This window comes from Gymnoscopelus braueri, assembly GCF_963280865.1.
Source record: "Gymnoscopelus braueri genome assembly, chromosome: 19".
Classification (NCBI taxonomy): domain Eukaryota; kingdom Metazoa; phylum Chordata; class Actinopteri; order Myctophiformes; family Myctophidae; genus Gymnoscopelus; species Gymnoscopelus braueri.
In genome coordinates, this window is record NC_137621.1 from 355499 (window position 1) to 383273 (window position 27775).

At 44.4% G+C, this 27775-nt stretch overlaps 1 protein-coding gene across 1 annotated transcript in view; it reads right to left on the reverse strand.

Annotated features, from left to right (window-relative positions):
- Positions 1–27775, reverse strand: part of gphna (gephyrin a) — a 105056-nt gene that overhangs the window by 50732 nt on the left and 26549 nt on the right. Inside the window, exons 6-16 of the mRNA XM_080414414.1 lie at positions 27223–27289; positions 24882–25211; positions 24272–24367; positions 20187–20324; positions 13846–13888; positions 13317–13454; positions 12817–12909; positions 11240–11295; positions 10936–11055; positions 8758–8816; positions 759–912 (exon numbers count right to left, since the gene is read on the reverse strand). Coding sequence (XP_080270540.1) covers positions 759–912; positions 8758–8816; positions 10936–11055; positions 11240–11295; positions 12817–12909; positions 13317–13454; positions 13846–13888; positions 20187–20324; positions 24272–24367; positions 24882–25211; positions 27223–27289 — 1294 coding nt within the window. The remainder of the gene's footprint in view (positions 1–758; positions 913–8757; positions 8817–10935; positions 11056–11239; positions 11296–12816; positions 12910–13316; positions 13455–13845; positions 13889–20186; positions 20325–24271; positions 24368–24881; positions 25212–27222; positions 27290–27775) is intronic.

A 27775-nucleotide genomic window follows, 5' to 3' on the forward strand; every position in this document is an offset into this window, starting at 1 on the left:
ACTGTAGTATTAAACACAGTCTGAACTGTAGTATTAAACACAGTCTGAACTGTAGTATTAAACACAGTCTGAACTGTAGTATTAAACACAGTCTGAACTGTAGTATTAAACACAGTCTGAACTGTAGTATTAAACACAGTCTGAACTGTAGTATTAAACACAGTCTGAACTGTAGTATTAAACACAGTCTGAACTGTAGTATTAAACACAGTCTGAACTGTAGTATTAAACACAGTCTGAACTGTAGTATTAAACACAGTCTGAACTGTAGTATTAAACACAGTCTGAACTGTAGTATTAAACAGTCTGAACTGTAGTATTAAACACAGTCTGAACTGTAGTATTAAACACAGTCTGAACTGTAGTATTAAACAGTCTGAACTGTAGTATTAAACACAGTCTGAACTGTAGTATTAAACACAGTCTGAACTGTAGTATTAAACACAGTCTGAACTTTAGTATTAAACACAGTCTGAACTGTAGTATTAAACACAGTCTGAACTGTAGTATTAAACACAGTCTGAACTGTAGTATTAAACACAGTCTGAACTGTAGTATTAAACACAGTCTGAACTGTAGTATTAAACACAGTCTGAACTTTAGTATTAAACACAGTCTGAACTTTAGTATTAAACACAGTCTGCCATCATGTAGTTAAATGTTAGGGTGCACACCAAGCACCCCTGAGAACTAGACCATAAAGGTTATGTGTGTGTGTGTGTGTGTGTGTGTGTGTGTGTGTGTGTGTGTGTGTGTACCTCGTTGCCAGTAGACATCACAGCCACCACGGGGAACTTGTGCACGCTGACCTCTGTGACCCCTACAGTGGCCAGCAGACCGATCTCTGAGGGTCCCATGTGTGTTCCCTTGGACAACACACACTCCCCCCTCCTGATGTCATGACCTATAGGTCTACACACACACACACACACACACACACACACACACACACACACACACACACACACACACACACACACACACACACACACACACACACACACACACCTTTTAGTTCATGGTTATCCTTTCAAAGTTAAAGGCCGATTGTTACAGTATAGTAGTGTGTAGTAGTGTGTTAGTTGTGTATAGTTGTGTATGTAGTGTATAGTAGTGTGTTAGTTGTGTATAGTTGTGTATGTAGTGTATAGTAGTGTGTTAGTTGTGTATAGTTGTGTATAGTAGTAGTGTGTTAGTTGTGTATGATGACTTTATCATCCCCGCCCATGTTTCTCAAGGTATAAACAAGGATTGTAACACCTAGTCCCATTCAGGTATGCGGTCTCAGGGAGGAGGACGTCCCTGCCATGCAGAGTCCAATGCACTTTGGGAAATAACATCATATCCTGTGTTTGTAAAACTGATCATCTGGATCAACCAGTGACTGCTGAGAAAGATCAGCTGGCAACTAGGGAAAGACCTTGTGACAGCCTGGAAAGACAGCAGACAGGAGGGAAAGACCCCAACGGGCCTGCCACAGGATAGCTCCCTGTGGTAGGAGGGATGCGGCACTGTAGTGCACGGATCCCACCCAACAGAGTCAGCGAGAGCGGGGGCGGAAGATGACTCAACGGTGGACAACACGGTAACTGACCCAGGACCGAATCCGACAACGAGTACGATGATCAGTACTATACCTGAGAATACAACACCTGCTCCAGGAAAAACGCTCCAGAGTTGCATTTGTGGCTGGGTGAAGGTTACATCTGCTGCAGGCCTGAAGATACATCAAGGCAAGAACAAGTGCTTGAACCCAGTGGAACAGGGACCTCGCATCGACCACTACTTCCTAAGAAGCAAGTCGAGTCAGTCAAGTGAAGTTCAGCGGCAGGACGAAAACCATAGTCCGCAGAACATCAATCCCCCTGTCCCAGAGGAGGAGGAGGAATCAAGCACAGCAGAGCACCATGAGCCTAGCCTACAACATCACACAACAGAGACTAAGACCCAGGAGCGGAAGCCACCCATTAAGTGGCCAAAATCCTGTGAGAAAAAAGTGTGGGAAACAGTCAACAAAGACCTCATGTTGCAATTGGAGCAGTTTGGCGGAACTGCAGTGAAGAAACTGGAGAGACTGGGAGAGCTCATCTACGGAGCTGAACGCTTCGGAGTTGCAGTCAAGAGAAGGAGTACACCATCTATCCCTACTCAGTCAAGGAGACAGCAGGAAATAGAGCGACTGGTCAAGGAAAGCCCCAGAGGAGGAGAAGGAGGGTATAAACGTGCTAGAAGCAGAAATTAAGAACCGGTTATCTGCACTGAGGAGAGCTGAAAACCTGAGAAAGCGGCGCAGAAATAAGGAACGGGCAAGATCTAACTTCTTCAAAGACCCTTTCAAGTTTGTGACGGGTCTGTTCACGAAGGAGAACAAACAACAAAGGAAGGCCTCGAAGCCCACCTGTCACAAACACACTCTGACAGCCGCCGACATGAACAGGTCACGCTTCCACATGACATCCTCCAAAGCATCAGCTAGACGTCAGCCCTCCCAAGTGGAGTGAAGTGGAAAGAACTGTACGTCGGGCAAGAGCAGCATCCTCCCTCGGTCTCAACGGGGTACCATACAGACTCTATAAGTATGCACCAGATGTCTTGCGCTTCCTATGGCGACTGATGAGGGTGATATGGCTGAAACAGACAATACCAACAGCCTGGCGGAGGGCAGCGAGCGTCCTGATACCAAAGGATAAGGACTCTACTGACATCAGCCAGTTTCGCCAAATCAGTCTCCTGAACGTAGAGGGTAAAATCTTCTTCAGTGTAGTGGCTCGCAGGTTGACCACCTACCTGGAAATTAACCACTACATTGACACATCGGTGCAGAAAGCAGGGATGCCAGGCTTTCCCGGTTGTGTGGAGCACTTGAGCATGATATGGCAAGTTCAAGCCGCAAAAAGGGATGGAAGAGACCTCCATGTCATTTTCCTAGATCTGGCCAACGCCTTTGGCTCGGTTCCACACAACGTCCTATGGACTGCATTCAGCTACTTCAGAGTTCCAGAGCCAATCACTGCCCTCGTCAGGGCCTACTTCCTAGATGTGCAGATATGTCTGACAACAGCAGAGTATACCACAGCTTGGCAACACCTGGAGGTGGGCATCATGGCAGGATGCACCATTTCCCCGCTAGCCTTCACCATGGCCATGGAGGTCCTCATCCGTGCATCTCGGTGGGTGGTGGGAGGAGAGCAGCTAAAACCAGGCCTGCGGCTCCCTCCCATTAGGGCATACATGGACGATATGACCACTCTCACTTCAACCATTCCATGCACGAGACGACTGCTGAGGAAGTTGCAGGAGAACATGAAGTTTAAGCCAAGCAAGTCCAGGAGCCTGTCAGTAGTCAAAGGGAAGCTATCAGATCAGCGCTTTTACATCGGCGAGGAGCCCATACCAACTGTGGCAGAGAAGCCAATCAAGAGCCTCGGACGTTGGTACGATGCGACCCTCAAGGACACAGTCCAAGTGGAACAGCTTAGACAGGATGCCACTAGCGGTCTTCAGAGCATCGATAAGACCATGCTCCCTGGCAGGCTGAAGCTTTGGTGTCTCCAGTTTGGTCTCCTACCTCGGCTGATGTGGCCTCTAACAATCTATGAGGTGCCGATCTCAAAGGTTCAGAAGCTTGAGAGGTTGGTCAGCTCCTTTGCCAGGAAATGGCTAGGTGTTCCCAGGTGTCTTAGCAACATAGGGCTGTACGGGAAAGGCATCCTGGAGCTTCCTCTGTCCAGCCTCACAGAGGAGTACAAGAGCACCAAAGTCAGGTTGGAGATGATGCTAACAGAATCCCGAGACCTTTTTGTAGCTAAAACCGCTCCCACCCTTAAAACCGGGAGGAAGTGGACTCCAGCTGCAGCTACACACCAGGCCAAGTGAGCCCTTAAGCACCGGGACATTGTCGGCCACATGCAAAGGGGAAGAGGAGGCCTTGGCCTCGGGGAGAGTAAACCATCCTGGTACAAGGCATCTCCAGCTCAGCGACGAGGTCTCGTGGTCGAGGAGGTATGCAGAGAAGAGCAGGCTGCAAGATGCGCAAAGGCTGTCTCACAAGGAAAGCAAGGACAATGAATGAATTGATTGATTGAAAATGTTATTAGGCAAAGGAAGGAAAACAACACAGTTACATTTATAATACTTTTGTCTAAAAGGTCCGACCAAAAAAGTCCTTGCGGACTTGTTTCCGCTGGGGTCCTTGAATTAATTTCATAGACGTATATAGTAGCAACCAAACAGTTCAAAAATCAACATAAAAATACAGAGAAAAAATACCACTATGTACAAAAAAATGCATGAAAAATATAATAAATATACAAAAAAAGGGGAGGGGGTTTTTTAGGGCTGTTTTGAATGGGCCCAGCTAACTGCATTTTTTGAGGGATGGGGCTAGACTATTCTGATAGAGTTAATCTTGATTGATCATAATTTGTCTAGCGTCATAAACCTGCTTAAAATGTCAATTCAATATAATGGTGTCATATTGGCCTAAATCAGTCATGTACTCTAGTCTATTCTCTTATTCTCCTGTCTCTCATACAAGGTCAAACTAGCTACAGGCTTTCTGTGGCTATCTGTTGGCTCCTCAAGTTATGTCAATATGGAAATGTTTGAGAGCACTATCTCGGTGTTCTTCTCCAATGCATAACCCTTCTTTCAGTGTCACGAAGTCACCACTGACCAGTGACCGGTCAGAGCCGAGGTCAACGTGTTGTTTGAGACATGTGGACGCTGTTTGTCCAAAGATAAACTGTCACACCATCATCATCTACCATCCTCATCTTCATCATCTTCATCTGACGACAACTAGCATCATCACTCTCCACCAATGGCAGGATTACACCTCCGACGGCTGGACGCTGTTAAAATCCAATGCTTTCTCTGTTCAACTTGAGAGAGACACGACCGATGATGCCTACCATACCTGTGATACTGTAACCTTCCCAGTCTCTCTGTCTGAATAGAATCCTTATAACCAAATGGCTGCCTGTGTTCGAGTCTGAATTTTCTTTGTCGCCTTTATGAAACTGTCTGGTACTTTGTGTGGGTGATAAGGAAAAAACAGCTATTCCATACCTTGGTGGCTGTGCTGTAGAAGGAGAATTTGCCCATGTTTGTTTTATGGGTGGGTGGTACTAGATTGTTGTTTATGAACCAGCTGAAGAAACAGTGGAGGAAAGCCCCAGAGGAGGAGAAGGAGGGTAACCGGCTTTTCGAACCAGCTTCATCCTGCGAGCCACATACGATGTTCTACCATCACCACAGAACCTCAGCCAATGGTACGGAGAAGACCCTACATGCCCCCTCTGTCCATCTCCAGCAAACTTGAAGCACATTCTAGTCGGCTGCAAGACAAGCCTTGCACAAGGTCGCTACACCTGGCGGCACAATCAAGTTCTGAAGTGTCTGGCAGCTTCACTGGAGAGTAGACGGACGGTCGTCAACGCCCTGCCTCCGCTTTCCTCCCATCTTGGATCTTCAGGACAGTTCGTCCGTGAAGGGGAGAAGCTACCTATGTCCCGCACACCAAAACCAGAGGCCGGACAGCTGGGCGCAGCACGAGACTGGAGGCTCCTGGTTGACCTGGAGCAGAGACTCTGCTTCCCAGGCCAGATCTTGTGCTTTGGTCCTCTTCAATTCGAAGCGTCTACATCATAGAGCTCACAGTGCCCTGGGAAGATAATGTGGCCGAGGCCTATGAGCGCAAGAGGCTTCAGTATGCCGAGCTGGCAGCGGATGCTGAACAACAGGGTTGGAAGGCCAGAGTTCTTCCCGTAGAAGTGGGCTGTAGAGGCTTCGTGGGCAGGTCAGCCACCAGTCTCCTCAAGGACATGGGAATCAAACCAACGTCAAGCCATCAAAGCCCTGTCCAGTGCTGCTGAAAGACTATAGTAGTGTGTAGTAGTGTGTTAGTTGTGTATAGTTGTGTATGTAGTGTGTAGTAGTGTGTTAGTTGTGTATAGTTGTGTATGTAGTGTATAGTAGTGTGTTAGTTGTGTATAGTAGTGTGTAGTAGTGTGTTAGTTGTGTATAGTTGTGTATGTAGTGTATAGTAGTGTGTTAGTTGTGTATAGTTGTGTATGCAGTGTATAGTTGTGTATAGTTGTGTATGTAGTGTATAGTTGTGTGTTAGTTGTGTATAGTTGTTTATGTAGTGTATAGTAGTGTGTTAGTTGTGTATAGTTGTGTAAAGCAGCACTGGAGAACATCCCGGAAGGAGGTGCAGTCTGTTTTAAGAAGACTGAAAAATGACTGGTGGACTGGCAAGGCCAGAGAAATCGAGAATTTTGCAGTGAAAAACGACATGCACAACTTCTACAATGCTGTGAAAACCATTCATGGCCCCAAGAACTCTTCTCTCTCACCTGTGAAGTCCGCTGATGGCTCAACCCTTATAAAGGACCAGAAGCAAGTTGTGGATAGATGGGCTGAACACTTCCAGACTCTCTTAAACCAACCTGCCACTCCTGATTTGGCAGTCCTGGAAGAGCTTCCCAGCTATCCAACCATTGAGGAGCTGGATCTTCAACCAACCTTCTCTGAAGTCCTGCCTGCGGTCAGGTCACTTAAAAACAACAAGACCCCTGGCCCTGATGGCATTCCTGCAGAGATCCTTAAACAGGGAGGCTATCTCTGCACCAGAGCAATTTTCCACTCCATTGCCGATGTATGGAAGCATGGAGCCGTCCCTCAACAATGGCGGGACGCAAACATCGTTACCATATATAAAGGGAAGGGTGAGAAGTCTGCCTGCGGCAATAGTAGGGGAATATCTCTCCTGTCTGTTGCCGGCAAGGTCCTTGCCAAAGTGATGCTGTGCAGACTCATACGGAGCGTAACAGAACACCTATTGCCCGAGTCTCAATGTGGCTTCAGGAAAAACCGCAGTACTGTGGACATGATTTTCACAACTCGCCAGCTACAAGAGAAGTGTAGAGAGCAACATCAAGACCTATACATGGCTTTTGTGGATTTATCAAAGGCCTTTGACACGGTCAACAGAGACTTGCTCTGGGCGGTCCTTCTCAGGGTAGGGTGCCCGCAGAAGTTTGTGAACATCCTACAAAGTTTTCACGAGGGGATGATGGCTCAGGTGACTACAGGAGGACAGGAGTCCAGGCCCTTCAGAGTATGCACAGGTGTCAGGCAGGGCTGTGTACTTGCACCTGTACTCTTCAACATCTTTCTCATGAGTGTTACCTGGCTACTGCACAAAGAGGTCGAGGGAAGTAGTGGTGTGTTAGTGGATTACAGGTTGGACGGGAACCTGTTTAACATCAGGAGGCTACAGGCTGCTAGTAAAATCAAAAATGTGAGCGTAGTGGAGTTACAGTATGCAGATGACTGTGCCTTTGTGGCACATACACCAGAGGCTCTGCAAGCAACACTGACAGCTCCTGTGAAGGCTTATAGCAGACTGGGTCTCACCGTAAACACGGCAAAGACTGAGGTACTCTGCCAGTGGAATTCCCCTCCCCCAACTCCACCACCATCACCTGTCTTCATCGTCGACGACAAGCCCTTAGCAGTAGTCCCAGATTTTAAATATCTAGGGAGTATTCTCTCTGACAACTGCAGTATGGACAATGATGTCCAAAACCGGATAAAGTCTGCCTCAGGCTCATTTTGTAGACTGCGTAAGAGGGTGTTTGTGAATAAAGACCTCAGCATTCACACCAAGGTTGCGGTCTATCAAGCTATCTGTGTCTCCACACTTCTCTACGGCTGTGAAGCTTGGACCCTGTATCGCCGCCACATCCATCAACTGGAGAACTTCAACATCAATTGTCTCCAGCGCATCCTTGGGCTAACCTGGCGCGATCGTGTACCACATACGGAAGTCCTGAAGAGAACGGGCACCAAAAGTATGGAGGCCACCTTTCTTCAGCACCAACTGCGATGGGTTAACCACACCATTAGGATGCCAGACGACAGGCTCCCACGCCAACTGCTATATGGTCAGTTACATCATGGCCAGCGATCTGCAGGAGGTCAAAAGCGGAGATACAAGGACCAGCTCAAAACGGCACTGAAGAGATGTGGACTACAGCATACCCAACTGGAAAGCTCTGCTTCAGAACGTCCTTTGTGGAGGCAACTATGCCATGCTGGACTTCAGAGTTTTGAAGAGGAGAGGAGGGAGGCGAGGGAAAGGAAACGCCAGGGGAGAAAGATGGCCACTGCAGCCAAGACCACAACAAATATTGACTTCATATGCCCCCACTGCAATAAACGATGTGGCTCTCGCATTGGACTCCACAGTCACCTCACAACTCACCAAAGGAAGAAGTAGAAGTCATCATCGGATACGATGGACTACCATAAGCAAGTAAGTAAGTAAGTATAGTAGTGTGTTAGTTGTGTATAGTTGTTTATGTAGTGTATAGTAGTGTGTTAGTTGTGTATAGTTGTGTATGTAGTGTATAGTTGTGTGTTAGTTGTGTATAGTTGTGTATGTAGTGTATAGTTGTGTGTTAGTTGTGTATAGTTGTGTATGTAGTGTATAGTTGTGTGTTAGTTGTGTATAGTTGTGTATGTAGTGTATAGTTGTGTGTTAGTTGTGTATAGTTGTGTATGTAGTGTATAGTAGTGTGTTAGTTGTGTATAGTTGTGTATGTAGTGTATAGTAGTGTGTTAGTTGTGTATAGTTGTGTATGTAGTGTATAGTAGTGTGTTAGTTGTGTATAGTTGTGTATGTAGTGTATAGTTGTGTGTTAGTTGTGTATAGTTGTGTATGTAGTGTATAGTTGTGTGTTGTCTCACCTGATGTCCTGTCCGGGTCGGGCCTGGACCAGGATCCTCACCTCTAACTCCTCTGTTCCCTGAAACACAACATCTGTACCCTGAAACATCTGTACCCTGAAACATCTGTACCCTGAAACATCTGTACCCTGAAACATCTGTACCCTGAAACATCTGTACCCTGAAACATCATCCTGTAGGTTTACACTTTATTACATGGAGTTTGTTATTATTATTCCTGCTCACTTAGATCAGCTGACAAAGGAATGCTGAACAGTCCTCTGTCTAAACACCCTGGACAACGCTCCACACGTCCTAGACTCTTCTCTCTCTTCTCTAAAACACTCTGGACAACGCTCCACACGTCCTAGACTCTTCTCTCTTCTCTAAAACACTCTGGACAACGCTCCACACGTCCTAGACTCTTCTCTCTTCTCTAAAACACCCTGGACAACACTCCACACGTCCTAGACTCTTCTCTCTTCTCTAAAACACCCTGGACAACGCTCCACACGTCCTAGACTCTTCTCTCTCTTCTCTAAAACACCCTGGACAACGCTCCACACGTCCTAGACTCTTCTCTCTTCTCTAAAACACCCTGGACAACGCTCCACACGTCCTAGACTCTTCTCTCTCTTCTCTAAAACATCCTGGACAACGCTCCACACGTCCTAGACTCTTCTCTCTTCTCTAAAACACTCTGGACAACGCTCCACACGTCCTAGACTCTTCTCTCTTCTCTAAAACACCCTGGACAACGCTCCACACGTCCTAGACTCTTCTGTCTTCTCTAAAACACCCTGGACAACGCTCCACACGTCCTAGACTCTTCTCTCTTCTCTAAAACACCCTGGACAACGCTCCACACGTCCTAGACTCTTCTCTCTCTTCTCTAAAACACCCTGGACAACGCTCCACACGTCCTAGACTCTTCTCTCTCTTCTCTAAAACACTCTGGACAACGCTCCACACGTCCTAGACTCTTCTCTCTTCTCTAAAACACTCTGGACAACGCTCCACACGTCCTAGACTCTTCTCTCTTCTCTAAAACACCCTGGACAACACTCCACACGTCCTAGACTCTTCTCTCTTCTCTAAAACACCCTGGACAACGCTCCACACGTCCTAGACTCTTCTCTCTCTTCTCTAAAACACCCTGGACAACGCTCCACACGTCCTAGACTCTTCTCTCTTCTCTAAAACACCCTGGACAACGCTCCACACGTCCTAGACTCTTCTCTCTCTTCTCTAAAACATCCTGGACAACGCTCCACACGTCCTAGACTCTTCTCTCTTCTCTAAAACACTCTGGACAACGCTCCACACGTCCTAGACTCTTCTCTCTTCTCTAAAACACCCTGGACAACGCTCCACACGTCCTAGACTCTTCTGTCTTCTCTAAAACACCCTGGACAACGCTCCACACGTCCTAGACTCTTCTCTCTTCTCTAAAACACCCTGGACAACGCTCCACACGTCCTAGACTCTTCTCTCTTCTCTAAAACACCCTGGACAACGCTCCACACGTCCTAGACTCTTCTCTCTTCTCTAAAACACCCTGGACAACGCTCCACACGTCCTAGACTCTTCTCTCTCTTCTCTAAAACACCCTGGACAACGCTCCACACGTCCTAGACTCTTCTCTCTTCTCTAAAACACCCTGGACAACGCTCCACACGTCCTAGACTCTTCTCTCTCTTCTCTAAAACATCCTGGACAACGCTCCACACGTCCTAGACTCTTCTCTCTTCTCTAAAACACTCTGGACAACGCTCCACACGTCCTAGACTCTTCTCTCTTCTCTAAAACACCCTGGACAACGCTCCACACGTCCTAGACTCTTCTCTCTTCTCTAAAACACCCTGGACAACGCTCCACACGTCCTAGACTCTTCTCTCTTCTCTAAAACACCCTGGACAACGCTCCACACGTCCTAGACTCTTCTCTCTTCTCTAAAACACCCTGGACAACGCTCCACACGTCCTAGACTCTTCTCTCTTCTCTAAAACACCCTGGACAACGCTCCACACGTCCTAGACTCTTCTGTCTTCTCTAAAACACCCTGGACAACGCTCCACACGTCCTAGACTCTTCTGTCTTCTCTAAAACACCCTGGACAACGCTCCACACGTCCTAGACTCTTCTCTCTTCTCTAAAACACCCTGGTTCTATGGTGTAATGATGGTATAATGTACTTACATCTTCAGACTCTCTCAGTAGTTCAGTATCTTCTACTTGCACCACAGCATCGGCTCCACAGGGGATCGGAGCCCCTGTGGTGACCCTCATGACCTGGCCTGGCATTACTGTGTGACTGGGCTACACACACGCACACACACACACACACACACACACGCACACGCACACGTACACACACAGTTGAAGTTATAAAAGTATTTTACAGTGTGATTATAGTAATACAGTATTTTTCAGTGTGATAGTAATAAAAGTACTAACAGTGTGATATCAATAAAATAAATAAAAGTAATAAAGTATTTCTGACCTGTTGTCCAGCCTGTGACTCTCCCATGATGAAACGATCTCCAGACCCGTCCGCAGCTGGAAGGTCATTCATAAAATATTATATCATAATATAATAATATAAAGTTCATTCAAAAAATATTATAAGGCACCCGGAACTGTTAGCAAGCAAACTGACACTGTGAAGAGGTGCACCACACACTGCAGTATGACAGAGGAGCCAGTAGGAGGTGCACCACCTACATAGACACACTGCAGTGTGACAGTGGAGCCAGTAGGAGGTGCACCACCTACGTAGACACACTGCAGTGTGACAGTGGAGCCAGTAGGAGGTGCACCACCTACGTAGACACACTGCAGTATGACAGAGGAGCCAGTAGGAGGTGCACCACCTACGTAGACACACTGCAGTGTGACAGAGGAGCCAGTAGGAGGTGCACCACCTACGTAGACACACTGCAGTGTGACAGAGGAGCCAGTAGGAGGTGCACCACCTACGTAGACACACTGCAGTGTGACAGTGGAGCCAGTAGGAGGTGCACCACCTACGTAGACACACTGCAGTGTGACATAGGAGCAGTAGGAGGTGCACGGACTGGGGCCCATGACCCACCTCTCTCCCACTCACTTTGCCAGCCTAGGCTGGCTCAGGGTGGAAGACAGGGTTAAACAACTAAAAATGGGTCTGGTCTTCAAAATTGTAAATGCAGATTTGCCCGATATGCCCCCTATACCCGCATATCTGTATAAATACCTCGAAAAAGTTAGTGACACCCACAGCCACGAAACTAGAGGGAGCGTAAACAACAATCTGGTACCACCCACCCATAAAACAAACATGGGCAAATTCTCCTTCTATAGCACAGCCACCAAGGAATGGAATAGTCTAACCCCATCCCTCAAAAAATGCAGTTCGCTGGGCTCATTCAAAACAGCCCTAAAAACCCATCTTTCTGGAGGCCGAAAGAGGAGCTAGTACCAGTTTCCCTGTAGACAGACGACCCCCCCCCCCCCCTCCTCTTTTTTGTACATATTTTGTATTTCCTCATGCTTTTTTTGTATATAATTTTTATTTTTTCCATGCTTCCCCCCCCCCTTTTTTTTGTACATATATTTTTTAAATGCTTTTTTTTTGTACATAGTGGTATTTTTTCTGTATTATCTGTATTTTCATGTTGATTTTTGAACTGTTTGGTTGCTACTATATATGTCTATGAAATTAACTCAAGGACCCCAACGGAAACAAGTCCGCAAGGACTTTTTTGGCCGGACCTTTTAGACAAAAGCATTATAAATGTAACTGTGTTGTTTTACATTCTTTTGCCTAATAAAAATTTCAATCAATCAATCAAACCACCTACGTAGACACACTGCAGTGTGACAGAGGAGCCAGTAGGAGGTGCACCACCTACGTAGACACACTGCAGTGTGACAGAGGAGCCAGTAGGAGGTGCACCACCTACGTAGACACACTGCAGTGTGACAGAGGAGCCAGTAGGAGGTGCACCACCTACGTAGACACACTGCAGTGTGACAGAGGAGCCAGTAGGAGGTGCACCACCTACGTAGACACACTGCAGTGTGACAGAGGAGCCTCACCTCTCACAGCATATCCATCTTTAACAGAAGCAGGAAACGGAGGCAGGTTGTCTTTGGCGTAGATGTCCTGAGCTAAGACCCTCCCCATTCCATCTGTAACACACATATGCACACATCTAATAAACACCTTATCACTCACACACACACATATTTTCATTTCTTTATTTGAGTCCACATTTATAAAATACATTACAGGGGCACAAATATTTTTCAGTTGCTTTTGATGTCCCGCACAGTGGAAACAACATGTGTCCCACATGGACACACTGGAAACAACATGTGTCCCACATGGACACACTGGAAACAACATGTGTCCCAGCGCTTCAATCCAAACAAGTTCAGAACAAACAACAAATGCACATGAACTTATTCACAGTTAACATTGGTCATACACTTCAGTCTGACATGTTACCAACACGGAGAAAAAATATGGGTACAGGAAGCACTTTCTCCTCCAAATAGATCCACACACACACACACACACACACACACACACACACCTCTGTAGTTGATGACCTCTGTGCCCAGGATGGGGGTCATCTCCAGAACAGTGATGAAGGCTTTGTCCATGGAGGTCAGAGGGAACGGAGACATGCGATGTCTACGAGCCACTTTACTGATGTCCACCGCACTGTGACCTACACACACACACACACACACACACACACACACACACACACACACACACACACACACACACACACACACACACACACACACACACACACACACACACACACACACACACACACACACACACACACACAGGTTAAATATCGTTTAATATTCCTGTTAGAATCCTCTCGCCCACGTGATCATAAATTCATTATTCACAATAACTTAAAAAAACATGTATTTTGAACCATTCTCTTCATAGGGCAGTCTGTCATGGAGAATGTTTAACTATTATGAGATGTTCTGGCTTTAATGACACACACACACACACACACACACACACACACACACACACACACACACACACACACACACACACACACACACACACACACACACACACACACAACTTACTGGCTCTAAGAATGTTCTCATTACTGCCACACCTGGACTGCACCTAGAGAGAGAGAGAGAGAGAGAGAGAGAGAGAGAGAGAGAGAGAGAGAGAGAGAGATGTTGAACAACCACAAAAGCAATGACATCAGCATTTGAATGGATCACATTCAGAGATAGTACTCTGCTCTCCTATCTATTACATTATAGTCATTTAGCAGACGCTTTTATCCAAACGACTTACAGTAAGTACATTCAACATAGGTAGGGAACAAAACTACTAATCACCAGAAGTCTTAAGTGCATTCTCTTCTAAAACAAGCAACCAAGAGTATACCTAGCGCTAAAGTAAAAGTGCAATATATCAGCTCCTACTGTCTTAAACTGATGAGACAAAATAGGAAAATCAACTGAGCAAGAGCTAAAACAAATACGTGTAACGAATAAACAAGATCCAATAAAACAATACAACAATAAAACAAGAGTTCGTACAACTAGTTAACAACAAGTAGGCCAGGCAAAGAGGAAGTGGTGTTTCCTGAAGAGGTGGGTTTTCAGCCTGCGGTGAAAGATGGGCAGTGACTCTGCTGTCCTGACATCAGTGCGAAGTTCATTCCACCACTGTGGGGCCAGAACAGAAAAAAGTTGTGACCGTGTGGATCGTCCAGAAGGCCCCTTGAGTGACGAGGCAATCAGTCGCCCCGAGGTGGCAGAGCGAAGTGGTCGGGCAGGGGTGTAAGCATCGACCATAGCCCGGAGGTAAGAAGGAGCAGTTCCTTTCACTGCCCTATAGGCTAGCACCAGGGTTTTCAACTGGATGCGAGCCAGTGTAGAGAACGGCTCCTCTAGTTCTATCTATCTACCTATCTGCTCTCCTACTAAGCTATTGTGGTATCTGAGCCCATTTTGGAAGATGGAAGAAGACATGTTTCTCTGGGTGTGAATAATCACAAGCTTTTAGAGTCCGGAGGAGTCATTTTCAACAATCTATTTATTGTCAAAAAGGCGAACAAATACAGGGTTCAAATGTTGTATTGCGCATCTTTGTTCATAGGACCTGCTTTGTCCTGTTGAACGTGACAACTGTATGTAGCCGAAAAACACAGAGTCCTGTCTGCTTCCAATACAAGTCATTTTATACAAAACAGTTCGGTACAGCTAACTACCTCCTGCCTGTCACCGTCAATCACAAATAGGCTCCTGTCTAAACAATAGGTTCGGTCCGCCTTCTCCTCCCAGGACACTGATTTAACGTCTGCCTCCTTTCACTTTTACCACATGAAATCTTTCTTTATCTTTATCTATAAAACCGTACTTTCCCATATGTTCACATTATGACATTATTATACAACATTTTATTAGCTTCGAAATAAGTCTAAACATTAACATGTCCGACGTTGTATGAATGATCTAGATGATTAAAGTTACTTAAAAGAAAAGCGCTCTGCTCCAACTGTCGGAGCTCTCTGGAAAAATCCCTTTAACAATGATGCCGTCATTAACCTCGGACTTAGACACAGAGTGATCATTCTATCCCACTAAAGGGTTTTCCCTCGGCCCTATTTTACTAAAACTTAGTCCTATCTATCTGTGAATTTAGAAAAGATTAGTATACGTTTTATAAGTTTGTTTTAACTTATCTCGGCTGGCTTGACTGAAAAGGGCAACTGTTCTAGTGTCAAACAGGCACTCTTGCCTAATATTAGAATGCGCTTTGTGAGAACCAAGAGTTCAGCCGGATCCTATGTCTAGATTCACAGCTAAGACAATAGACAGGATAGCTAGAAGTGTTATCTTGATCAATTCACTGCAGCTGGCAGTCACCACTAGAATCTTCCCAAATAGCCTAGTGACGTTTGGGTCTCCCCTTGTTATTAGACACTTTAACGGTTTGTGTTTATAATATATTAATATCATAATAACTTCATATTCATCAGTCTTGAATACTGATACACCACACTATCTATCCCATCATGCTTTGCAGGATTGCATTTCCTTTACCTGCTGGGCAGTGTTTACATATGGATTTAAGCTCTGAAATGTATGTCAGACATATGTCTAGAGTGTTGCTGTGCTATAGAGGCTATGTGCGTGACATCATTGTACCCAGAAGTTATGCGTGAACGCCTACTGAGTGGCAAAAAACTACTTTCTGGCCTTAACACTAACAGCCCTATATATACTATACATCCAAACAGAACAGTCCATTCTGATTGTATTAAACAATGTTAAACTCACCAACATGGCAGCCTACGGAAAGCTTGAATTATCCTCTTTCAATCTGCACCGTAGAGACATGTTATGAGATACTGTAATGGATATTTAGAATGCCAACCTTTATATATGTTGTGTATTTGTGGTTATCTCATTGAAGCAAGGTTTCACATAAATGTGCTAATTTCAACTCAGCTACAGCTGTCAATCTAACAGCTGACCTGTTTCCCCCAGTGCTACTCTCACTGTGTCAGCTCTGTGTATTTAACCCTATCTAACCCTATCTAACCCTATCTAACCCTATCTAACCCTATCTAACCCTATCTAACCCTATCTAACCCTAACCCTATCTAACCCTACCTAACCCTATCTAACCCTATCTAACCCTATCTAACCCTAACCCTATCTAACCCTATCTAACCCTATCTAACCCTATCTAACCCTAACCCAGTGCTACTCTCACTGTGTCAGCTCTGTGTATTTAACCCTATCTAACCCTATCTAACCCTATCTAACCCTATCTAACCCTATCTAACCCTATCTAACCCTAACCCTATCTAACCCTATCTAACCATATCTAACCCTATCTAACCCTATCTAACCCTATCTAACCCTATCTAACCCTAACCCAGTGCTACTCTCACTGTGTCAGCTCTGTGTATTTAACCCTATCTAACCCTAACCCTAACCCTATCTAACCCTATCTAACCCTATCTAACCCTATCTAACCCTATCTAACCCTATCTAACCCTAACCCAGTGCTACTCTCACTGTGTCAGCTCTGTGTATTTAACCCTATCTAACCCTATCTAACCCTATCTAACCCTATCTAACCCTATCTAACCCTATCTAACCCTATCTAACCCTATCTAACCCTAACCCTATCTAACCCTAACCCTAACCCTATCTAACCCTATCTAACCCTATCTAACCCTATCTAACCCTATCTAACCCTAACCCTATCTAACCCTATCTAACCCTATCTAACCCTATCTAACCCTAACCCTATCTAACCCTATCTAACCCTATCTAACCCTAACCCTATCTAACCCTATCTAACCCTAACCCTAACCCTATCTAACCCTATCTAACCCTATCTAACCCTATCTAACCCTAACCCTAACCCAGTGCTACTCTCACTGTGTCAGCTCTGTGTATTTAACCCTATCTAACCCTAACCCTAACCCTATCTAACCCTACCTAACCCTATCTAACCCTATCTAACCCTATCTAACCCTATCTAACCCTATCTAACCCTATCTAACCCTAACCCTATCTAACCCTACCTAACCCTATCTAACCCTATCTAACCCTATCTAACCCTAACCCAGTGCTACTCTCACTGTGTCAGCTCTGTGTATTTAACCCTATCTAACCCTAACCCAGTGCTACTCTCACTGTGTCAGCTCTGTGTATTTAACCCTATCTAACCCTATCTAACCCTATCTAACCCTATCTAACCCTAACCCTAACCCTATCTAACCCTAACCCTAACCCAGTGCTACTCTCACTGTGTCAGCTCTGTGTATTTAACCCTATCTAACCCTAACCCTAACCCTATCTAACCCTACCTAACCCTATCTAACCCTATCTAACCCTATCTAACCCTATCTAACCCTATCTAACCCTATCTAACCCTACCTAACCCTATCTAACCCTATCTAACCCTATCTAACCCTAACCCAGTGCTACTCTCACTGTGTCAGCTCTGTGTATTTAACCCTATCTAACCCTAACCCAGTGCTACTCTCACTGTGTCAGCTCTGTGTATTTAACCCTATCTAACCCTATCTAACCCTATCTAACCCTATCTAACCCTATCTAACCCTAACCCTAACCCTATCTAACCCTAACCCTAACCCAGTGCTACTCTCACTGTGTCAGCTCTGTGTATTTAACCCTATCTAACCCTATCTAACCCTATCTAACCCTATCTAACCCTAACCCTAACCCTATCTAACCCTAACCCTAACCCAGTGCTACTCTCACTGTGTCAGCTCTGTGTATTTAACCCTATCTAACCCTATCTAACCCTATCTAACCCTATCTAACCCTATCTAACCCTAACCCAGTGCTACTCTCACTGTGTCAGCTCTGTGTATTTAACCCTATCTAACCCTATCTAACCCTATCTAACCCTATCTAACCCTATCTAACCCTAACCCAGTGCTACTCTCACTGTGTCAGCTCTGTGTATTTAACCCTATCTAACCCTATCTAACCCTAACCCTAACCCTATCTAACCTAACCCTAACCCTATCTAACCCTAACCCTAACCCTATGTAACCCTATGTAACCCTATCTAACCCTATCTAACCCTATCTAACCCTATCTAACCCTAACCCAGTGCTACTCTCACTGTGTCAGCTCTGTGTATTTAACCCTATCTAACCCTAACCCTATCTAACCCTATCTAACCCTATCTAACCCTATCTAACCATAACCCAGTGCTACTCTCACTGTGTCAGCTCTGTGTATTTAACCCTATCTAACCCTAACCCAGTGCTACTCTCACTGTGTCAGCTCTGTGTATTTAACCCTATCTAACCCTAACCCTAACCCAGTGCTACTCTCACTGTGTCAGCTATGTGTATTTAACCCTATCTAACCCTAACCCTAACCCAGTGCTACTCTCACTGTGTCAGCTATGTGTATTTAACCCTATCTAACCCTAACCCAGTGCTACTCTCACTGTGTCAGCTCTGTGTATTTAACCCTATCTAACCCTAACCCAGTGCTACTCTCACTGTGTCAGCTCTGTGTATTTAACCCTATCTAACCCTAACCCAGTGCTACTCTCACTGTGTCAGCTCTGTGTATTTAACCCTATCTAACCCTAACCCAGTGCTACTCTCACTGTGTCAGCTCTGTGTATTTAACCCTATCTAACCCTAACCCAGTGCTACTCTCACTGTGTCAGCTCTGTGTATTTAACCCTATCTAACCCTAACCCAGTGCTATTCTCACTGTGTCAGCTATGTGTATTTGTGTAACTGTGTATGTGTGGCTCTTATCTTTAGCCCATACCTTATATGACCATTTAGAAGAGCATCTTTGGTACAATGTGGAGGATAAAGAACTGTGTGAGAGGAGGTTCAGGAGGCTTGTGCCCCGAGGGGCGGGAGGAGCAGGGCCAGAGCCCTGCTCCTCATGATCTGTATGGCCAGGAGGCCAGAGCTCTATCTGGTCTGTATGCTGTTTGCTCTGCTGAAACCTTCCTAATAAATGATCTAAAACTTCATCCCAATGGAATATTATTATTATTAATATTTCTATAACAATACTTAATGTCAATACATTCTGTGCACGTGATTATTTTTGAGTGTCAGGGTTTGGAAGCGCTTGTTTTCAATAACACAACGTCCTGCTGCCTCCTGCATTAATAACACAACGTCCTGCTGCCTCCTGCATTAATAACACAACGTCCTGCTGCCTCCTGCATTCAGTGACATTTATAAACAGGTGGTAAGCAGGACCGTTAGTCTAGATGAGGGGGGCGTGTCCAACGCTCCACCTGTTTACCACTCAGTATAGATGAGGGGGCGTGTCCAACGCTCCACCTGCTCAATGTTTACCACTCAGTCTAGATGAGGGGGCGTGTCCAACGCTCCACCTGTTTACCACTCAGTATAGATGAGGGGGCGTGTCCAACGCTCCACCTGCTCAATGTTTACCACTCAGTATAGATGAGGGGGCGTGTCCAACGCTCCATACTGCTCAATGTTTACCACTCAGTCTAGATGAGGGGGCGTGTCCAACGATGAGGGGGGCGTGTCCTGGTGCATACTCTCTATTAACACATTTTGTAAAGAAAAAGTTTTTCGTGACTTTTTCAGCTTCACTGAACACCGAAAAGCCTCTGATTGGTCACAATGAGTGAGTGTTACAACTCTTAGGGTTCCCTCTGTGTTTCTTGTTGCTAGGGTGTTACAACTCTTAGGGTTCCCTCTGTTGCTAAGGCTACAGACGCATTGCTGCATCATTTTACACACACACACACACACACACACACACACACACACACACACACACACACACACACACACACACACACGGCTCAAGAGTGACTCAAATGCAAGATGACACTGCAGTGCATGTGAGTGTGTGCATATATGTGTGTGTATGTGTGTGTGTGTGTGTGTGTGTACCTTGGGGGTGGGACAGGACGCCGTGGAGAGGCGGGAGGTGGCCTGCGTTGCCCGCGGCGACTCGGAGGGGGTGGAGCTTAAAGAGGCGGAGTCCCGAGGAAGCACCTGAACGCCTCGAGAGATGATGGAGTCTGGAATCTACACACACACACACACACACACACACACACACACACACACACACACACACACACTTCCATATTATAAAGTTGACTCCAGGTTAAACATATTAAAGGTCTGGTGAAATGAAAAATACATTTGTTCACACTTTTAGAGCATATCCGTGTTCATCCTATGGGCATACGTACCTAACAATACATGTTTATATCATTATAGTAGTGTTCATCCTATGGGCATACGTACCTAACAATACATGTTTATATCATTAAGACACGTATAGTAGTGTTCATCCTATGGGCATACGTACCTAACAATACATGTTTATATCATTAAGACACGTATAGTAGTGTTCATCCTATGGGCATACGTACCTAACAATACATGTTTATATCATTAAGACACGTATAGTAGTGTTCATCCTATGGGCATACGTACCTAATAATACATGTTTATATCATTAAGACACGTATAGTAGTGTTCATCCTATGGGCATACGTACCTAACAATACATGTTTATATCATTATAGTAGTGTTCATCCTATGGGCATACGTACCTAATAATACATGTTTATATCATTAAGACACGTATAATAGTGTTCATCCTATGGGCATACGTACCTAACAATACATGTTTATATCATTAAGACACGTATAATAGTGTTCATCCTATGGGCATACGTACCTAACAATACATGTTTATATCATTAAGACACGTATAATAGTGTTCATCCTATGGGCATACGTACCTAACAATACATGTTTATATCATTAAGACACGTATAGTAGTGTTCATCCTATGGGCATACGTACCTAACAATACATGTTTATATCATTAAGACACGTATAGTAGTGTTCATCCTATGGGCATACGTACCTAATAATACATGTTTAGATCATTATAGTAGTGTTCATCCTATGGGCATACGTACCTAACAATACATGTTTATATCATTATAGTAGTGTTCATCCTATGGGCATACGTACCTAATAATACATGTTTATATCATTAAGACACGTATAGTAGTGTTCATCCTATGGGCATACGTACCTAATAATACATGTTTATATCATTAAGACACGTATAGTAGTGTTCATCCTATGGGCATACGTACCTAATGACACGTATAGTAGTGTTCATCCTATGGGCATACGTACCTAACAATACATGTTTATATCATTATAGTAGTGTTCATCCTATGGGCATACGTACCTAATAATACATGTTTATATCATTATAGTAGTGTTCATCCTATGGGCATACGTACCTAATAATACATGTTTATATCATTAAGACACGTATAGTAGTGTTCATCCTATGGGCATACGTACCTAATAATACATGTTTATATCATTAAGACACGTATAGTAGCAAACATTCTTGGCTGGCCGTCTCACTCTTTGACTCTTTGTTTAACTCTTTGACTGCCAATGACCAGATCTCTCCTCATATTTTGCAATGGCTCACAGTGACGAGATTGACGAGATTTGTATTTTAATTGGTTTTCCACTAGAAGGCGCTGTTCGCTCGCCTATGGGTCACCGTTTGGATCCAAGAGAAGGAGAGGAGCAGCGGGTCAAGTGATCGCAAAACAAACTTTCCTTTATCCCCTGTTTCTGTTGCTTTTTGGCGGAAACAGCTTCCATTCAACTGTTCTACATAAAACAGCCTCCATTCAACTGTTCTACATAAAACAGCCTCCATTCAACTGTTCTACATAAAACAGCCTCCATTCAACTGTTCTACATAAAACAGCCTCCATTCAACTGTTCTACATAAAACAACCTCCATTCAACTGTTCTACATAAAACAGCCTCCATTCAACTGTTCTACATAAAACAGCCTCCATTCAACTGTTCTACATAAAACAGCCTCCATTCAACTGTTCTACATAAAACAGCCTCCATTCAACTGTTCTACATAAAACAGCCTCCATTCAACTGTTCTACATAAAACAACCTCCATTCAACTGTTCTACATAAAACAACCTCCATTCAACTGTTCTACATAAAACAACCTCCATTCAACTGTTCTACATAAAACAACCTCCATTCAACTGTTCTACATAAAACAACCTCCATTCAACTGTTCTACATAAAACAGCCTCCATTCAACTGTTCTACATAAAACAGCGTCTAATCAACTGTTATAAATATTCTATGATTTTTCAAAGTGAAAACACTCGCTGGCAGTGGCAAAATTATGTTTTATTTCTGGCAGTCAAAGAGTTAATGTATTCAACGGGGCCTCTTCCTTACTTCCTTAACAGGTGTTAACAATGATACAAATGAAGGCTCTGTTCCATTTAGTGTAGCACAGTGGTTCTAATGAAGGCTCTGTTCCATTCAGTGTAACACAGTGGTTCTAATGAAGGCTCTGTTCCATTTAGTGTAGCACAGTGGTTCTAATGAAGGCTCTGTTCCATTTAGTGTAGCACAGTGGTTCTAATGATGGCTCTGTTCCATTTAGTGTAGCACAGTGGTTCTAATGACCTACTTGTTGTTAACTAGTTGTACGAACGCTTGTTTTCTATTGCTGTATTGTTTATTGGATTATTGGATTGTTTATTGGATCTTGTTTAGTCGATTCACTTATTTGTTTTAGCTCATGCTCATTTGATTTAGCTATTTTGTCTCATCTGTTTAAGGAAATAGGTAGCTGATATATTGCACTTTTACCTTAGCGCTAGGTATACTCTTGGTTGCTTGTTTTTGCAGAAAATGCACTAAAGACTTCTGGTGATTAGTAGTTTTCGTTCCCTACCTATGTTGAATACACTTATTGTAAGTCGCTTTGGATAAAAGCGTCTGCTAAATGACTGTAATGTAATGTAATGTAATGAAGGCTCTGTTCCATTTAGTGTAACACAGTGGTTCTAATGAAGGCTCTGTTCCATTTAGTGTAACACAGTGGTTCTAATGATGGCTCTGTTCCATTTAGTGTAACACAGTGGTTCTAATGAAGGCTCTGTTCCATTTAGTGTAACACAGTGGTTCTAATGAAGGCTCTGTTCCATTTAGTGTAACACAGTGGTTCTAATGAAGGCTCTGTTCCATTTAGTGTAGCACAGTGGTTCTAATGACCTACTTGTTGTTAACTAGTTGTACGAACGCTTGTTTTCTATTGCTGTATTGTTTATTGGATTATTGGATTGTTTATTGGATCTTGTTTAGTCGATTCACTTATTTGTTTTAGCTCATGCTCATTTGATTTAGCTATTTTGTCTCATCTGTTTAAGGAAATAGGTAGCTGATATATTGCACTTTTACCTTAGCGCTAGGTATACTCTTGGTTGCTTGTTTTTGCAGAAAATGCACTAAAGACTTCTGGTGATTAGTAGTTTTCGTTCCCTACCTATGTTGAATACACTTATTGTAAGTCGCTTTGGATAAAAGCGTCTGCTAAATGACTGTAATGTAATGTAATGTAATGAAGGCTCTGTTCCATTTAGTGTAACACAGTGGTTCTAATGAAGGCTCTGTTCCATTTAGTGTAACACAGTGGTTCTAATGATGGCTCTGTTCCATTTAGTGTAACACAGTGGTTCTAATGAAGGCTCTGTTCCATTTAGTGTAACACAGTGGTTCTAATGAAGGCTCTGTTCCATTTAGTGTAACACAGTGGTTCTAATGAAGGCTCTGTTCCATTTAGTGTAACACAGTGGTTCTAATGAAGGCTCTGTTCCATTTAGTGTAGCACAGAGGTTCTAATGAAGGCTCTGGCATGTGGAGTGCAGTATAGTAACTATAGGGTCTATTTCTCTGATATTTCTCTCATTTTGATCAAACTCAGCATAAACAACCAGTAGGAGGCGGAGCCAGGGGTGGAGCAAGACGGAGCCTGCTGGTTGGTCGGTTGGTCAGGGACAAATCAGAAGGCTGACAATGGGTCAAATTAACATGATGACGTCACACAGAACATGTGATAAGATGGACCAATGAGGAGGAGGAGAGGGAGCGTGTCTCACCTGGTTGCCATGGGAGCAGGTGAAATGATTGGATGGGGCGGGGGAGGTGCCAGGCATGTAGGGAGTCCCCTTAGCCATGACAACCGCATGACTGGTCTGATGGAGACACACACACACACACACACACACACACACACACACACACACACACACACACACACACACACACACACACACACACACACACACACACACACACACACACACAGAAGACATGTGGCCACAGTGTGTCAGTGAAATGAAAGGCCAACGATTGGATGATAACAACGATCATAATCATAACATTTATAATAATGTGTTTAAAGTGTCTTTATTATTGTCTCATTAATGAGACAAAAACAAAACAATCTCCATGGGGTGATTAATCCATAGATTGGGTGAACTATGCCTTTAAGGTTAGGTTTAGCCGTAGATTCAAAAACGCACGCACTAGTCTCACGAGGCACACCTGCCAATCAAAGTGAGTACGGGCCAATCACAGCGCGTCCTTTCCGGGACTAGATCCCAGATGGTAACAAGGCGTGGTTACCATGGTTACCGTGGTTACCGTGGTTACTATGGTTACCGTGGTTACCGTGGTTACCGTGGTTACTATGGTTACCGTGGTTACCTTGGCAGCGATGGCGGCGGCCGTGATGTGGGAGGAGCCATGCTGGTGGTGGGTGTGGCCGTGGGCGTGGTGATGGGCGTGGCGGTGCTCCTCCTCCTCCTCGGCCTCGTCCTCGTCCTCACACTGCGTGCCGCGCTCCATGGTGTGTGTGTGGGCGTGCACGTCGTTCTCCTCCAGGGTGTGTGTGTGTGCGTGCACGTTGCCCAGGAGGGGGGGAGGGGGCGAGGGCAGCTGCTCCAGAGCGGCGTGGACGGACTTGACCTTTACGGACGCTTCACGCAGGAGGTCAACGGCATGAGGCAGAGCGGGAAGAATGAACTGGAAACACTCCTAATACACACACACACACACACACACACACACACATTATACACACATATACACACATTATACACACATTATACACACATTATACACACATATACACACATTATATACACATTATACACACACACACATGAGGCAGAGCAGGAAGAATGAACTGGAAACACTCCTAGATACACATATACACACATTATACACACATTATACACACATTATACACACATATACACACACACACATGAGGCAGAGCGGGAAGAATGAACTGGAAACACTCCTAGAGAATACACACACACACACACATTATACACACATATACACACACATATACACACACACAAACATATACACACACACAGGTCAACGGCATGAGGCAGAGCAGGAAGAATGAACTGGAAACACTCCTAGAGAATACACACACACACACACATTATACACACACACATTATACACACACACACACACACACACACACACACACACACACACACACACACACACACACACACACACACACACACACACACACACACACACACACACACACACACACACACATATACACACACACACACACACACACACACACACATATACACACACACACATACACACACACACATACACACATATACACACACACACATATACACACACACACAGGCACACGCACACGCGCACACACGGACACGGACACGCACACGCACACGCACACACACACAAGGACAGACATCGTTTTCATTCTTCTTTTGTATGTATGTTACAGGGTGAATGGAGAACCAGGTAGATTGAAGAAGGCTCGCTCGTTTTTAACCACCGACCCAGCTATTCTGTAGAAGCAACACAAGAGGGAGCCACGAGCCAGGCTTGTGCACAAACATATATGGCCGCGACCATACACACACACACACACACGCGCTCATGCTTTCAATTTGGTTTATTGAAAGCAGGACTGTTAAGATACTTTTATTGTGTTCTGGCTTTTGTTTTAGTTTCTCCCTGACACACACACACACACACACACACACACACACACACACACACACACACACACACACACACACACACACACAGTGATCCATGAAAAGAACTATTCTGTCCCTATCGGTTTACAACTCAAACGGCGCTGAGTCGACTAGTAGAGCATCGGCCGGTCAGCGCGGGCACTCGCGCCTGGAGGCGCGAGGGCGCACTTCCTCGGCCTCAAGCTCTACTAAGTCGGCGCGCCTCCGTCATGGACAAGCGTGTGCGTGTGAACGCGTGTTCAGCGTTCCCCTAACAAACCCCCGCCTCGCAGCGCCGCGTCCTCCTTCTCGCGAGCCTCGCTAATAAACCCTGTCTCGAAAAGCCCCGCCTCGCACCGAAGCCCCGTGCCTAAAAACGAGCGCTCTGTCTTCAATCTACCTGGTTCTCCATTCACCCTGTGACATGTATATATGTGACCAAATTTGACTGGGACACAGTCATCTAGCATTTTTTCATCTTCATTTTTTCATGTCATATGAAAGCAGGGAATCATAGCAAAATAAAGATATATTGGTTAATAAGATTGAGTGAATAGTTTTGAAACTACAGCTTATAGAACTGAAGTCAAGTTAAAACTCTCATCAATCCCATCATGCATAGCGGGATTTACATTATCCATTGTTTACAGGGTTTGGGTTAGGCTCTCTTTGTTATGTATGCTCTCTGAGACCAAGTGTTTGCCACTGCCCCCTGCTGGAACCGGCTGGTTCCAGTGACCAGGAGGACTTAACAAAGATACCTTTTCACAGTTTAACAAAATATGATTGTTTATACATCTTTATTTGACATTTACATTAGACACAAGCCAACAGACTAGTGATACCTTTCAAAACGTTCGGGTAGAAATAGCAGATTTTACAGCGATTTCGCGATGTTTGGATGGAAACTGAGGATTTGGTTAGCAATCTAACCTTATATTTTAATACATGTTTATACATTTATTTCATATTTACATGTCGATTTAAGCTCCGTAACACTGTAATTATCATCATACCTGAGAGCCTTTCTTGCTGCCTGGCAGGTTGATGATCAATGTCTTCCCCCGAATACCACACACTGGTCTGTAAAACACACACACACACACACACACACACACACACACACACACACACACACACACACACACACACACACACACACACACACACACACACACACACACACACACACAAAATAACAATATAACACGATAAATGTAAAACGTAAAAAGGAACCACTCCCAGTAGAATAGAATAGAACAAATTCTGTGCAATAAATGCACAGAATGTCTCTATATATATCTATATCTATATCTATATAAATATATATATCTATATCTATATCTATATATAAATATATATATATATATATATATATATATATATATATATATATATATATATATATAAATATATATATATATAGAATGTCTCTATATAAATATCTCTGTACGTCTGTAATCCACGTCTCTCCAGAACCGTTCCACCGACTTCTAATTCAACACATGCGTCTCAGACGACCCGAGCTGTTGAGTGGGTCAGATAGGGTCAGATAGGGTCAGATAGGGT